Here is a 12,906-nt window from a genome sequence, read left to right as displayed (position 1 = left end):
GGCACGAACCCGCGTCCCCTGCATCGGCAGGCGGACTCTCAACCACTGCGCCACCAGGGAAGCCCCCCCCATAATTTTTTAAAATTTATAACCCTCTTAGTATTAAATATAAACCTCAGGCCAAGCCTACATTATATTTAGTATGAATTAGAGCAACAGGTTCCTATCTTGTCACTCTATTAACGTTACCCAACTCATCCTTCATTTAATTACAGATCTGGTTATATCATCTCTTAGCTTAAAATCCTCCAGTGGTTTTCCTGGGATAAAGCCCAAACTCTTCCCACAATACACAAAGCTTCTCAAGATGGGGCTCCTGCTTACCTCTGCAACCTTCACTGCCTCTCACTGTTCCCGAACATGCCACCCTCTCTCATTCTCAAGACTGTACAGCTGTTCCCTCCTCCTGGAATGCCCTTTCCTTCTGTCCACCTGGCAAACACCTGATTGTTCTTTGCTTCTCACGACACCTGTCATCTCTTCTTCAAGGTGTTCTATGGCCTTCCCACCCCAGCAAAGCAAGGCCCTCCTTTCCCTTCTTCATGCTCTTAGAGGTCCTTGTTCACATTCCAGCAATGAACTAGGGGACATGTGTCTCAGCAGTTGCAAGACCCTGGAAGGCACACTACCAGCCTATTTCCCTTTGTATCCTCAACACCATGTACAGTACTGGAAAGCACTCAAATGTCTGTTGAAAGAACAACACCAATGACTTTCAATAAGCTTCCATGATTCTATAAAAGAGCAAGTGGTAAGCTATGTCCACGGTGGAAATCAGTTAGAAAAAAGAAGAAATACTGATTTTGTTTTATAAAAGTGGAGTCAGAAATTTTAGGGAATGAAGAAACAATGACTGAAAAGGGTTGGTTGGGAGGCTATCACGTATACAATGTTATAAAAAGAAACAAGAAAGGAAATAAATTACATTGTCTTTACCCTCTCAATTGAGAAGTTATTTTCAAGTATAAGTTAGAGCAAATGCAAAGCAAGGAAACAGTAGTTGCCTTATTTTCTGACATGTTACCCATCAGATTTTGCTGTATGCACATCAGATGTAACTGCAGATATGGAAAAAGTGAGATAAGTTTAGATGTGCCAATATAAAACCACAAATAAGCTACATTAAGTGGGAAAAAACAGGTGCAGGATGGTCTGCTCTCATTTGTGTACAAAAATGAGGGAAGGAGGATATAAACATATAAGCTTGAATACTCAAATAATGTCTGAATAGTGGTAGGAAGCCCCTGGAAAAAGTAAGTAAGGCTCTGAGCAGGGAGGGAGATATCACGGAATATTCCTTTTCAGCCCGAATTTTTACTGTGGGAACATATTATGTTTTCATTTTTAAAAACTAGTTTTAAAAAACCATCCTAGGTAAGGACTCTTGAGATGCTTGGCTTTTGGCGCCCTCCCTATTCACAACTCAGGCGTGGTGCTGAGAGAGCCAAGCCCCATGGAGAGCCCACACTCGGGTGCCTGGGTCACCAGCCAGCACGAACCGTGCCCGTGAGAGTGAGTCACCTTGGATGTCTAGCCCACTTAGGACACACATGACCAGCACTACCGCCATCTGACTGCAACTGGAGGGGAGGCCCTAAGTTAGAACTGACCAGTGAAGCCCAGTCAATCCACAGGACCAGGAGAAAAAAATTAGCTGTTGTTTTAAGCCAAGGGAAAAATAAAATACTAATCAAGGATTTCTGTTTTTAGGGTTTTTTTTGTTTTTTTTTTTTGCGGTACGCGGGCCTCTCACTGTTGTGGCCTCTCCCGTTGCGGAGCACAGGCTCCGAAAGTGCAGGCTCAGCGGCCATGGCTCACGGGCCCAGCCGCTCCGCGGCATGTGGGATCTTCCCGGACCAGGGCACGAACCCGTGTCCCCTGCATCGGCAGGCAGACTCTCAACCACTGCGCCACTAGGGAAGCCCAAGGATTTCTGTTTTTAAATGGCCAATTGTTCATGTATTACATTTCTTTCTCTTCCGTCCTGGTAGCCCACTAAATCATGTTAAAAGAAATTAAGGCAAAAACCTACAGAGCAAAGAGAATTGAAGAAATGTCAAGGAAAAAAGAAGAAAAATGGCTACAAAATTTGGAAGCTGGAAAACCGACTGGATGACTTCCAGCAGATCTGAGAAATCAGGGACAAGTAGAAGTATTTTCTAGAGAAAACTGAACAGGAAAGGCTCACTGGAAGGCAAGGTTAAGGCTTGGGCTTCTAAACTAGAGGACTAAGTACAAGTCTATTACTCATAAGTGGAACCCTAGCCAAAGCAGTCAACTGTGAGAACAGAACAAAGATATTATTAGAAATGCATGAACATAAAACATTTACCTTCTAAGCACATTTCACAGGAAACTATTAGAGGCTACGCTGCAGCAGAATGAGGGTGTTATCCTAGAAATTGGAAGACACAGGAAAAGCTAAATCATGAGGGGACAGCTGACAGCAGGCCTACAAGCAGCCAGTCCAAACAGAAACAGGAGCCCAGACGTCCCTGGGATAAAGGTCACCAGGAAAAACGGGAACTAATCAACTCTCTGATTTCTGTGAACATCTGAAAAAATGACCAACAGACATAGGACAGACTCAAAAGGAAAATTAAGGATTCCTACACAGAAATTTATGAATGTGGACTAGAAAAGGTAAAGAGCAGCTATTAAGGGCAGGAAAAGCAAAAAGTTGTAAAAGAATGGAAATGTAATCAAAGATACTATTTGGCTCTATAGGAAGTGATACTTTAGGTACCTATTTAATAATATAAATAATGACAATAAAAAACTGAGTATGGAGAAGAGAGAGAGGTTATTACAGGAAGTCAATAGATAATGCCTAAATAAATTAATAGGCATATTACTTAGAAAAATGAAAACAATCTGCAAGTGTTGGGGTGCAGGGTTATTGTTTACGTTAACAATAACATCAGATTCTTTTGACATTATCAGATTTTTAAACTAATGGACATATGTTAATGATTTATATTTTAATTAATCACAATTTTACGCTTAATTATAAGAATAATTATATACGAAATAAAGTTATTGTTATTACACTTTTCTTGCTAATAAGAAGTCTTGCCAGTAAAAATATAGACTAAGAAGGTACAGTATGCTTCTCTCCTGTAATAGTAAAGAATCCATCCCAGAATTTACCTTACATTTAACAAAATGAATCAAACGTGTTTGTTTGATAAGAGAAACTATGCAAAGTTTCTTTCTACCATGAAAAAAAATGTCACAGATGACGTTTAATGAACATAAAATCAGAGTCAAGCATATTATTCTCCAAAATTTTAGCTGTTAGCAGTCATAATTAATCTCTCTACAGTCATGATTCTTCTAAACTGATTAGAATTTAAAATGAAATAACTACCTTAGAATGAATAACTTCTTTTGCCCTTGAAAGAACAAAAATACTTTTCAATATCTATTTCCAAGAATGAAGATATCTACATTCAATATCTATTTCCAAGAATGTATTTTAGACATATCATTTATAATTTTTAAAAATTAAGTAATGGACTGAGAAAACTGGACTTAACAAAAAACCTGAATGTAAAACAGGCAATTTCTTTGGAAAAATGTAGGTTCCCCTGCCCCAAAAATGATTCTCTGAAAATTACCATTATCATTTTAGATTGTATTTCATTCTCTGGCTTCCTAGAATCAGAAATAAAACAGAGACCAAGATCTGCAGGGGTGTTTATTAAAATTGAACACCATGAAAAAGATCATAATTACTGAATATAAATGACATACTTTTAAAGGACTGGACATTCTTCCCCACATACTCTGTATATTTTTTTGTTTAATGAGAAATGGAAGTCATCCATATTGTATTCAGTTTCCAAAATTGTATTAACTGGAGAAGAATTTATTTATGAGAAACTCCTAACAGCTAAAACAGTAACTATTAAAAGCTAAAGTGAAAACTCACAAATAAATTTCATTTCCTCCTTTAAAAGTGGAAATAATGATAATGATAAATACTTAAATAGTACCAGGTACTGTTCTAAGTGCTTGACAAAGAAACTGAGGCACAGGTAAATTAATTAAATTTCCCAAAGTTTATTCAGCTAGTAAATGGTGGAACCAGGATTCATACTGGCAATCTGATTTTTAAACAGTACATATCTAAATCAATTTCTTAGAAATTTCTTTTATGATTGGTAAACTTGAATGGAAAACAAATCTATTAATTCTAATGTTATCCTAAGTATCTGATTCTTAATCTAAAATCATTAAAACATGTGGCATAGCCTACTATAAACAAATATGTATATTTTATATATATATATAAATGAATATATAATAAACCATGTCAGGAAAACTAAGTACCCCGAATAATTCTATATGAAAACTCTATTTCCTAGGAACAAATAAAGCAATACATATGTGAAAGTTTCTTTGTAAATTATACTTGGTAAATAACCCATATATTTAAAAGTGCCTTTACTATAATTTGTGAAGAAAATTTTCAAATATATGGAGTGACTATTAAGCAAGTACTTTTTTTTAAACCACCATTAGGGAGTGACTACTGCTTAAGAATGTGATTAAAGAAATAGCTTTATATATGAGACATTTTAAAAAGAGAAGCTGGATTAAAATGTAACAAATAAAGGACGTTATAAATTTAAATAATAAAAACAAGCATGTAACATATATTGGCTACATATCAATAAAGACTTTTTTCCTTAACTTACCTGCCAGATAGAGGGCAAATGATATAAATCTGTGGTAGCGAATGAGGAACTGAAGTTGCTCTTCTCTTTGAACAAATGTAGCAAAATAATCAGCTACAGTCTCTCCATAGAAAAAGTAGTTTACACACAGTAGAAAGTACCTATAATTTTAAAAGTTAGCTTCTTTAGATTTGAAATTTTTTTCCCCTCAAACTCAACAAAACTATTTTCTACAGTTTGATGATGACACAAAGTTCAAAACCAAGTCGAGAAGACCAGTTCATGATATATTCCACCAAAATGCTTTTTTTCCTGTTTTAAACTTAATTTCAAACTTATCAGTCAACAAAAATTTACTGAATAGTTCATGCCTTCACACACACACACACACACACACAGCATTAAGTTTATAATGAAAATTCACTCCCAGCTACTCACAGGTCTAATGCTTTGTAAAGATCCTAAGCCAAATTCCCACCTGCCCTAGGGAAGATCAACAGGAAAAGAAGGTAGAGGTAATTTGACCTCTAACCTCCACCCTCCTGCCCTGCACACACTGGGGTCTTGCCCCCTCTTCTCAATGCTCCAGATGCACTCTAGTTGAGCAGTGACTCAAAAAGGGTAGCTGTGGGGAACGGAGCTAGCAGCAGGTAAAAATCTCTGGGAAAAACTTTAAAAACTTGATAAATGGCCTGTCCCTTCTCCCAGTTCTGGTATATCTTTGTCCCGGGGGAGAAGTTGAACCCATGAGATTTTGCTGATGGGAGCATGTGTGAGCCAGAAAAAAAGGCTGAGAAACACTGCTTTAGGGTTCCTCCCGGACTCCTCCTTAGAAGGGCAGAGTCCTAGGCAGCCAGGAGGGCAGTAGAAGATGAAAGGGGTGGTTTCCCTCTGGTTCTCATGAATGGAATTACACCCCACTGTTCCCAAAGGGAAGTATTTTCATTTTTATCAGCTGTATTACCATTTTTCTCTCTCCTACCATGGAAACTGTCTGTGTTGCCTCTGTAAGGCTGTCAAAGCTTACTCCAGCCACCAATCCAGCTTTTTGGCCACTACTCCCTAATAAATACACACCTTCTGCTCAGGAGGGCCAAGAAGATCTCACCATCTGTGGCACATGCCTCCTCTGTCCCACATCTGAAACCTGATGGGTGCTGCTTCCCCAACCCAGAACACTCTTCTCTAGCCAAAGCCTGTCTTTATTTCAAGTAACAGTTTCTCTCTCCCCTTCTCCAAGAAGCCTCTACAATCACTGGAGCCCATCTTGACCTACCTTTTTCTTCCCCCTACACTTAAAATCAGTCCTGCACGGTTTAGCTTTTAATTACTCTCCGACTACTTAATCTACCTAACACTCCCTGTACACATTGCCACTCATGAAGAAACTTTCCAGAAGGAAAAATTAAGTGTTAACAAAACCAAGAAACTGTTTTCGACTACCGTAAACCCAAAAAGTGATTTGTTTGTTCTAAGAAGACACTGGCCCCTCTGGCTGATACTAATCAAACAACTATATTCAAAGACATGGCCTGTTAGGTTAATTATGAACTATCATATTATTATGCTTCATGGTCAAGGTCCTGATAACTAAGAAACCTAGAAAGTTTTAAAAATATATAAAGCTTTAAATATTAAAATTATTTGGTGATTTTTGTGTGTGTGTGTGCGGTACGCAGGCCTCTCACTGTTGTGGCCTCTCCCATTGTGAAGCACAGGCTCCGGACGCGCAGGCTCAGCGGCCATGGCTCACGGGCCCAGCCGCTCCGCGGCATGTGGGATCTTCCCGGACCGGGGCACGAACCCGTGTCCCCTGCATCGGCAGGCAGACTCTCAACCACTGCGCCACCAGGGAAGCCCTGGTGATTTTTATTTACTAATATTACATGCATTTGTACATATACAATATTTCAGAGGCTGGTAACTGCCCTGAAATATTTAGCAGGGTGCCTTACACCCTGACCCCCGAGTCTTCCTCTTCCCTCTGACTATACCCTCCTTGTTGCATGTCACAGGGCCCACCGAGGGCCTGGAGGAGACCAAACCAGAAGCAGCAAAGGTGAGGTCATCCCCCCCTCGCTGCCCTGCCTCCCCCGACCCCGCCGGCATCCTGGGGCCTATGGGGGCTTTGGAGAAGGTGGGCCAGCCTGCAGGGGTGGGGATGGCAGGGGAGCGGGGAGACAGACATTCAGCTTGGGCTTTCCCGTCCTGAATAAACCACTGATCACTCAAAAAAAGAAAAAAAAAAAAAAAAAAAAGACAAAACAAAAAAAACCCATAACTATTTTCATACTCTCATCTTTAAGTCTTTGTAGAAATATCAAATTGTGTGTGTGGTCTCATATCAACTGAGGGGAAATAAGGCAAAAGATTACACATATTCATAACATTTTACAAAATGAAACTTTCTGTTAAAATTGTAATTATAAAGGATATAAAAATGTGTCGAATATAATGCTGAGGTTTTTAAAAAGAGCACAAGAATAGTGTTTATATTCAGTTTAAATCAGGTATCTCTACAAAGAGTGATAGATGAGATATGAAATAGTTGTGTTGAAATGGGAGGGTTAAAGGTAATTTCCTTCTTTCAAAATTCAATTTCATTCTTTTAATTTATATTTCTTTAAAATCAATCTATAAGGTCAACCGTGTAGATACTGCTTGGTCAGGATGCTTCCTTACAAACTTTAGAAAAGAATCAGATTTTCATATCTGAAACAGTTTTAAGTCACTTACCAGCTTAGTGTTCTAAACCAAGGTAGGTCATAGGAACGATAGACTCTGTAACCTATAGTGATAATTTCATGGAAGCATTTCACTTGGATGCCTAGAACCTGAAACCACGAGAAAACATTAACATACATTTCTCAATATTTACATTTATGGTTATTTAATAAGTAGCATGTTGTCACATGTATTTTAAAAATCTTCAGCCTACCCACTTCTAGTTAGTCTAAATATCAGCAGCAAAAATTCAGTATTCAACTTCTCTATAATCAAGTGATATCCCAAAGAGGCAAGCAAAACAATGTTTTATTCAAAAAGTTTGAGAGATCCGTCCCAGGGTAGGAGGTGGCATTGTAGTTTAGAGTTTGAGGGGTATATAGTCTGATTGGGATCACAGCTGACTAGGCTTTATCCCTCATCACTGCTTCATTTCCTGTGGCTGTCCATCTCAAGATGGATGGTCTTTCTGTCCATTTTGTTTCTTGAGTTATCCTAGGAAAATGATCATAAGTGAAAGTTTGCTTGTATATATTTTTAACCATACAACCTGGTATTCTTGCCAAGGATAAAGATACTATCAGGACAAATGGCTAAAATATCTTTACCCAGTCATCCAGGGGTTTGGGCATGAGCTTTTCAATCTTTCCTCCATGCCAACTCTCCCACAGCTAGCTACACACATCTCTGATCGACCCAAGCAGTGCTTCCTTGACAAATTATAAGCAGCCTTCTACATCTGCAGCCCCGCTGGCCAGTCAAGTGAGTCCATGCGGTTCTGTCTGCATAGTGTCCAATACACCATGTAAATGGGTTTATATTCAAGAATCCGTTTTTGATGGTCTATGTAGCTGTCCTTCAAGCTGCTAAATCCACCAATCTGGGTAAAGGTAATTTCTGAGACTGTAGCATCATATCCAGTGTTTGGCTTAAGACAATTCCAAGACTCAAAGAGCAAATGGCAAGCTGAACACTCATCACCATAAACTAAGAGATTCAAACCTTTGTGAATATAGCAGACTAACTTTTTCAACCTCTAGAGAATATACCCAAGGGCTTGTTTTTGTACAACCCTGGAGTTAAGAATGGATTTTATATTTTTAAAGAGTTAAAAATAAAAAACAAGGATTATATGACAGACACACATGTGGCTCCTTAAAGCCTAAAATACAACAATCTGGTCCTTTACAGAAAGAGCTAACCAAAGTCTGCCAAAGAATATACTTTGGGATTTCTTTTTGAGATCACCACAAATCAGCTTTCCCAAACCTACTGCCCAGGATATTCTTAAGCTATTTTCCCCCACTATACCTAGTACATGTCCAATGACGTACTTAAAAAAAGTAGTTGTGTCCCCTCAGCCATACAGTAAGAAAATATTATGCCAAACTATTACAAATAGTTCTTTCAAGAAAAACTCATAAATGTGTTATATTATAAACACAAGAGGAAATTTAAATACTGTCCTTCAAATAGCCTTTGTGTATAACATCACGTCATTTTTTTAACAATAGTAATCCGAGAATGGGGACAATGCTAGATGTTAAGATAAAATGGCAAAGTCATGCTATTTATAGAACCAAGGGCTTTTAGAATATCAAATGAACTGATGCTACCTCTATGAATACATTTGTTCAAGAGCAACCATTAGCACTATATATGGTGTTTCACTGAAAGAAGAAAAAAAGAATTTTTAATATCACACACATATATGTATATGGTTGTCACTTACAGCTTACCAGTAGAATATGGAACTGCTGGGAAAATAGAAAACAGGGAATTCAAAATAATAGACTAAGAACTGGGTGATCACACAGAAACTTATATGCCATGCCATCAATACAGGCAGCAATTCATTGGTAGGACTCTGTTGGCCCAATTAATGTGTTATGAGCATTAAAAACAACAATCGATATATAAATACCTACTCTGCTAGTTACTGAAGATTCAGAGAAATAATACAGGGTTTTTGTTCTCAAAGAGACGTAGTCTTTCAGGGGGAACACGCACAACTACAATACCATGTGGAAACAGCCACATGGATATAAGCACAGGCAGACAAAAAACCTGTGGTAAGGGTGGGGATGGGCCAGTTGGGGTGAAGGAGAAGGAGGTACAGAGTCATGTACGTAGGAGAGGAGGAGGATGTTAAGGGAACTACAAAGCAGTCCAGAGCTGCTGGGGTGAGAAGTAGAGAGAAATGAGTCTGGTCACAGCACCACAGGAAACAGCATGAAAGGCTGCACAAAGGAGTTGGTGCCGATCATGAAATGACATGATCAGATGTGAATGTCTGGAGATAACAGAGGTAGAAAGAACTGACGGGAGAAGCAGCAAGAGAAGAGACAGTAAGGCAGGCAAGATACCACCATCCAGATGAGTATGGATAAGTGGCAGAAGAGGGTGGAGTATAAGGAATGAGAGACATCAAGGAGGTAGAACTGACTGGATTTGGTGCTTGAGGAAACTGGGGAGCTAAGGGAGAGAGGGGAACACAGGACAACACCAGGGAAGGCTTGGAAAAGTAGATAGAGTTATGCAGAATGGCTGGCGATAGAACAGAAGTTCAGATTTAGATATGTTGGGCTGGAACTATGTGTTATCCAAATAAAAGTGCCTATTTTCACTCTGGGAATCTATTTGAAGAAAATAATCCTGCATATGAAAAAGCTTTATATTCTAATATGTTTAGGATAATGTTATTCACAATAAAGAAAAACCAGAATATAACCTGAACGTCTAAAAATAACACACTGCTCTTAATAACTTATGATGTACTACATTTCATTGAGTAGATGAAGGTATTAAAGCTGATGGCTATAAAGACCATGGAGCAACACAAAACATTCAATATTTAGTTTAAAAAGGATACAAAATTTTAGTCACACTATAATTACAATCATGGTTTTTAAAAGAAAAAAAGATGAAAGGAAATACATCAAATGGCAGTATTAACTGAGTTGTAGTGGTTGATGATAGGGTTGGGGTGATTTTTTTTTTTAATTATCTATTTTCCAAAGTAATTTCAATATACTTTTATAACTCTCACAATGGGAAAAAAACTAATGCACTATTTAAAAATAAGTTAGGGTTTTGCTGGTGGCGCAGTGGTTGGGAGTCCGCCTGCCGATGCAGGGGACACGGGTTCGTGCCCCGGTCCGGGAAGATCCCACATGCCGCAGAGCGGTTGGGCCCGTGAGCCATGGCCGCTGAGCCTGCGCGTCCGGAGCCTGTGCTCCGCAACGGGAGAGGCCACAACAGTGAGAGGCCCGCGTACCGCAAAAATAAATAAATAAATAAAAATAAGTTAAATAATGTGAATTAAAACAGTTATTATAGGAGTCCCAGGAAGGGGTGGGGGAACCTCTTATATCTTTTATATGTTCACATCTACCTTTAAATTGAAATATGCTTTAGCAACTCCATCACTTAGAAAGTGTGATTCCAAGCTGTGACTGCAACAATTAAAGCACTATAAATAGAAGGTTGAAGGAAAAAAACTCCTTTTATTTTAAGGAATATGAGTATGAATTCCATCTTAAAATAGTAGCTATCATTTGCTAGAAGTAAGTTTTTAATAAAACTCTCTTGAATTCGTCAGTTTTGAGTGCTGATATTATAAGGCAAATGCAAGCTAGGTACAATGTGTACTTCTCAAAATATAAATATAAATGACCTAGTCAGGGTTGTGAATGTAAATAATACCTTAAAACACATAAAGGTAGTATCAGTTGAGTACCAAGTGTGTGTATATCCAACCATGTTCCCTTAACATAAACATCATAAATACAATTGAGATGGATGGAGACAAATAATAAAAAGGAGAGACACTGTACATATCCCCGAGAGCAGGACTTCGCTGTTCACTGCTAAACCATGTTCAGCACCCAGGAAATGCGTGATGTTCGTCACGAATGTATTTCTCCTTCTTACTTCTATCACTCTGGGCTTCAAGGGTTTCATACTTCTTTAGATATAAAGGCTTTTATACACAGGGAATCCTTTGCTGTGAAAATCCTTCCTCCAAGGTCTCCCCTTCACCCCCAGTGAATCCTACTCAACTTTCAAGATCGCAGTGCAGATGCTGGGCACTGGATAAAGTCTGGAAAGTCTCCTGGCTACCCCCTTTGCTCTCAGAGCATCCAAATATTTTTTTCAAATGCTTACTGCAGTTTATGATTACATATCTGATCAGTTCTTTAATATGTAGACAGTAAGCTCCATGAGGGCAGACACAGGTCACAGGTGCATTTTTCTCAGCACGACTGCATCATTCCCCAGAACTGCCTGGCATGTAGCAGGCATCCTGAAGCATGTGTTAAATGAATGAATTAAAAGCTGAAAAAATGTGTCTGACTTCATAACTTGTTGGGCTTCCCATATACAGCAAAATCCCAAACTCCCAGAATGGCTTTTGCTTGCCTCTCTAGTCTCATCCCTAGACACTCTCCACATGTATAACTCACAAACCCCCCAACGGACCACAATCTCTCCTTACTACACCCCTGCCCCCGATATCCCCAACTTGGAATGCCCTCCCCCGTCCAGTGCTTCTTTATGACTCAGCTTTCGCATCACCTCCTCTGGAAGTCTTCCCTCATCTCTCTCTCAGACTGGATGAGGTAATTTTTTTACTGTGCTCTTCCAACAAGATCTATCATGGGGTTTATTCCACTCATTTACTACACCATTTATTCATATGGTTACTTACATGTCTCTGCCATTAGAATGAGTCCCCTGAAGTCAGGGATCTAGCTAATAGTCATATATGGTGAAGTTGTGTGTGGTGTGTGTGTTTTTCTGTTCTACCTAATGCTTGGTGCAATGTCTGACACAAAGTTGTGTATCTACTGAATATCACGTATACTTGATACACAGTGAATGGCCAATTTGCAAATGGAAAAGATTAGTCCAGGTCATTTCATGAACCAGAAGATGCTTAAAGGAACTAAATTTGCTGCTGTCAAGTCTTGAACCACCTTCTTTTTCATGACATGCTCACATTTACTTCAATATCAATGCTGAAAAATAAAGCAAGAGACACTTGGGCAAACACTTACAAGAAGCATCAGCATAAAGGATCCCATATAGATGATCAGGAAAAACAATGAAATCATAGTTAGAGTAAGAATTCCACGAATCCACCAGTTTTTCCACCTAAAAAGGAAATATTTGTAGAGTTAGCATTAAAGTGTTCTTAAATTTTTGTGTGTTGTTTCAGTGATGAGTTGCCAGACTTACAGGTTTCCCTTAACTATATTTTAGGAATCCCCTATACTCTACCTTATACAATAACAACAACGCAAACCAACCAAACAAACCAATAGCATTCGCTCACTCACTGAGAGCTAAAGTAAATGTAAAAATTCTGTTAGCCGAAGAAAAAAACTAGTTTTTGCTCCATGCGAACGTGGATGAATTGCGAGGCTGGGAGGTGAGGTGGCCAACGCAGGTGTGCGCACGTTCAGCCCGGGGCCACTCAGGTGGGAAGGAGGGGCCA

At 39.0% G+C, this 12,906-nt stretch overlaps 1 protein-coding gene across 3 annotated transcripts in view; it reads right to left on the bottom strand.

The window, feature by feature from the left end:
* CDS1 (CDP-diacylglycerol synthase 1) overlaps positions 1-12,906 on the bottom strand; it is a 69,463-nt gene that overhangs the window by 25,237 nt on the left and 31,320 nt on the right. For all 3 annotated transcript variants that reach the window (XM_007106859.2, XM_055086061.1, XM_055086062.1), the window contains 3 exons: positions 12,467-12,563; positions 7,419-7,516; positions 4,704-4,843 (listed from right to left, as the gene is read on the bottom strand). In XM_007106859.2, the coding sequence (XP_007106921.1) occupies positions 4,704-4,843; positions 7,419-7,516; positions 12,467-12,563 (335 nt within the window). The remainder of the gene's footprint in view (positions 1-4,703; positions 4,844-7,418; positions 7,517-12,466; positions 12,564-12,906) is intronic.

The sequence above is a fragment of the Physeter macrocephalus genome, chromosome 7 (genome assembly GCF_002837175.3).
Source record: "Physeter macrocephalus isolate SW-GA chromosome 7, ASM283717v5, whole genome shotgun sequence".
Lineage (NCBI taxonomy): Eukaryota > Metazoa > Chordata > Mammalia > Artiodactyla > Physeteridae > Physeter > Physeter macrocephalus.
This window is presented reverse-complemented; position numbering and strand designations above follow the sequence as displayed.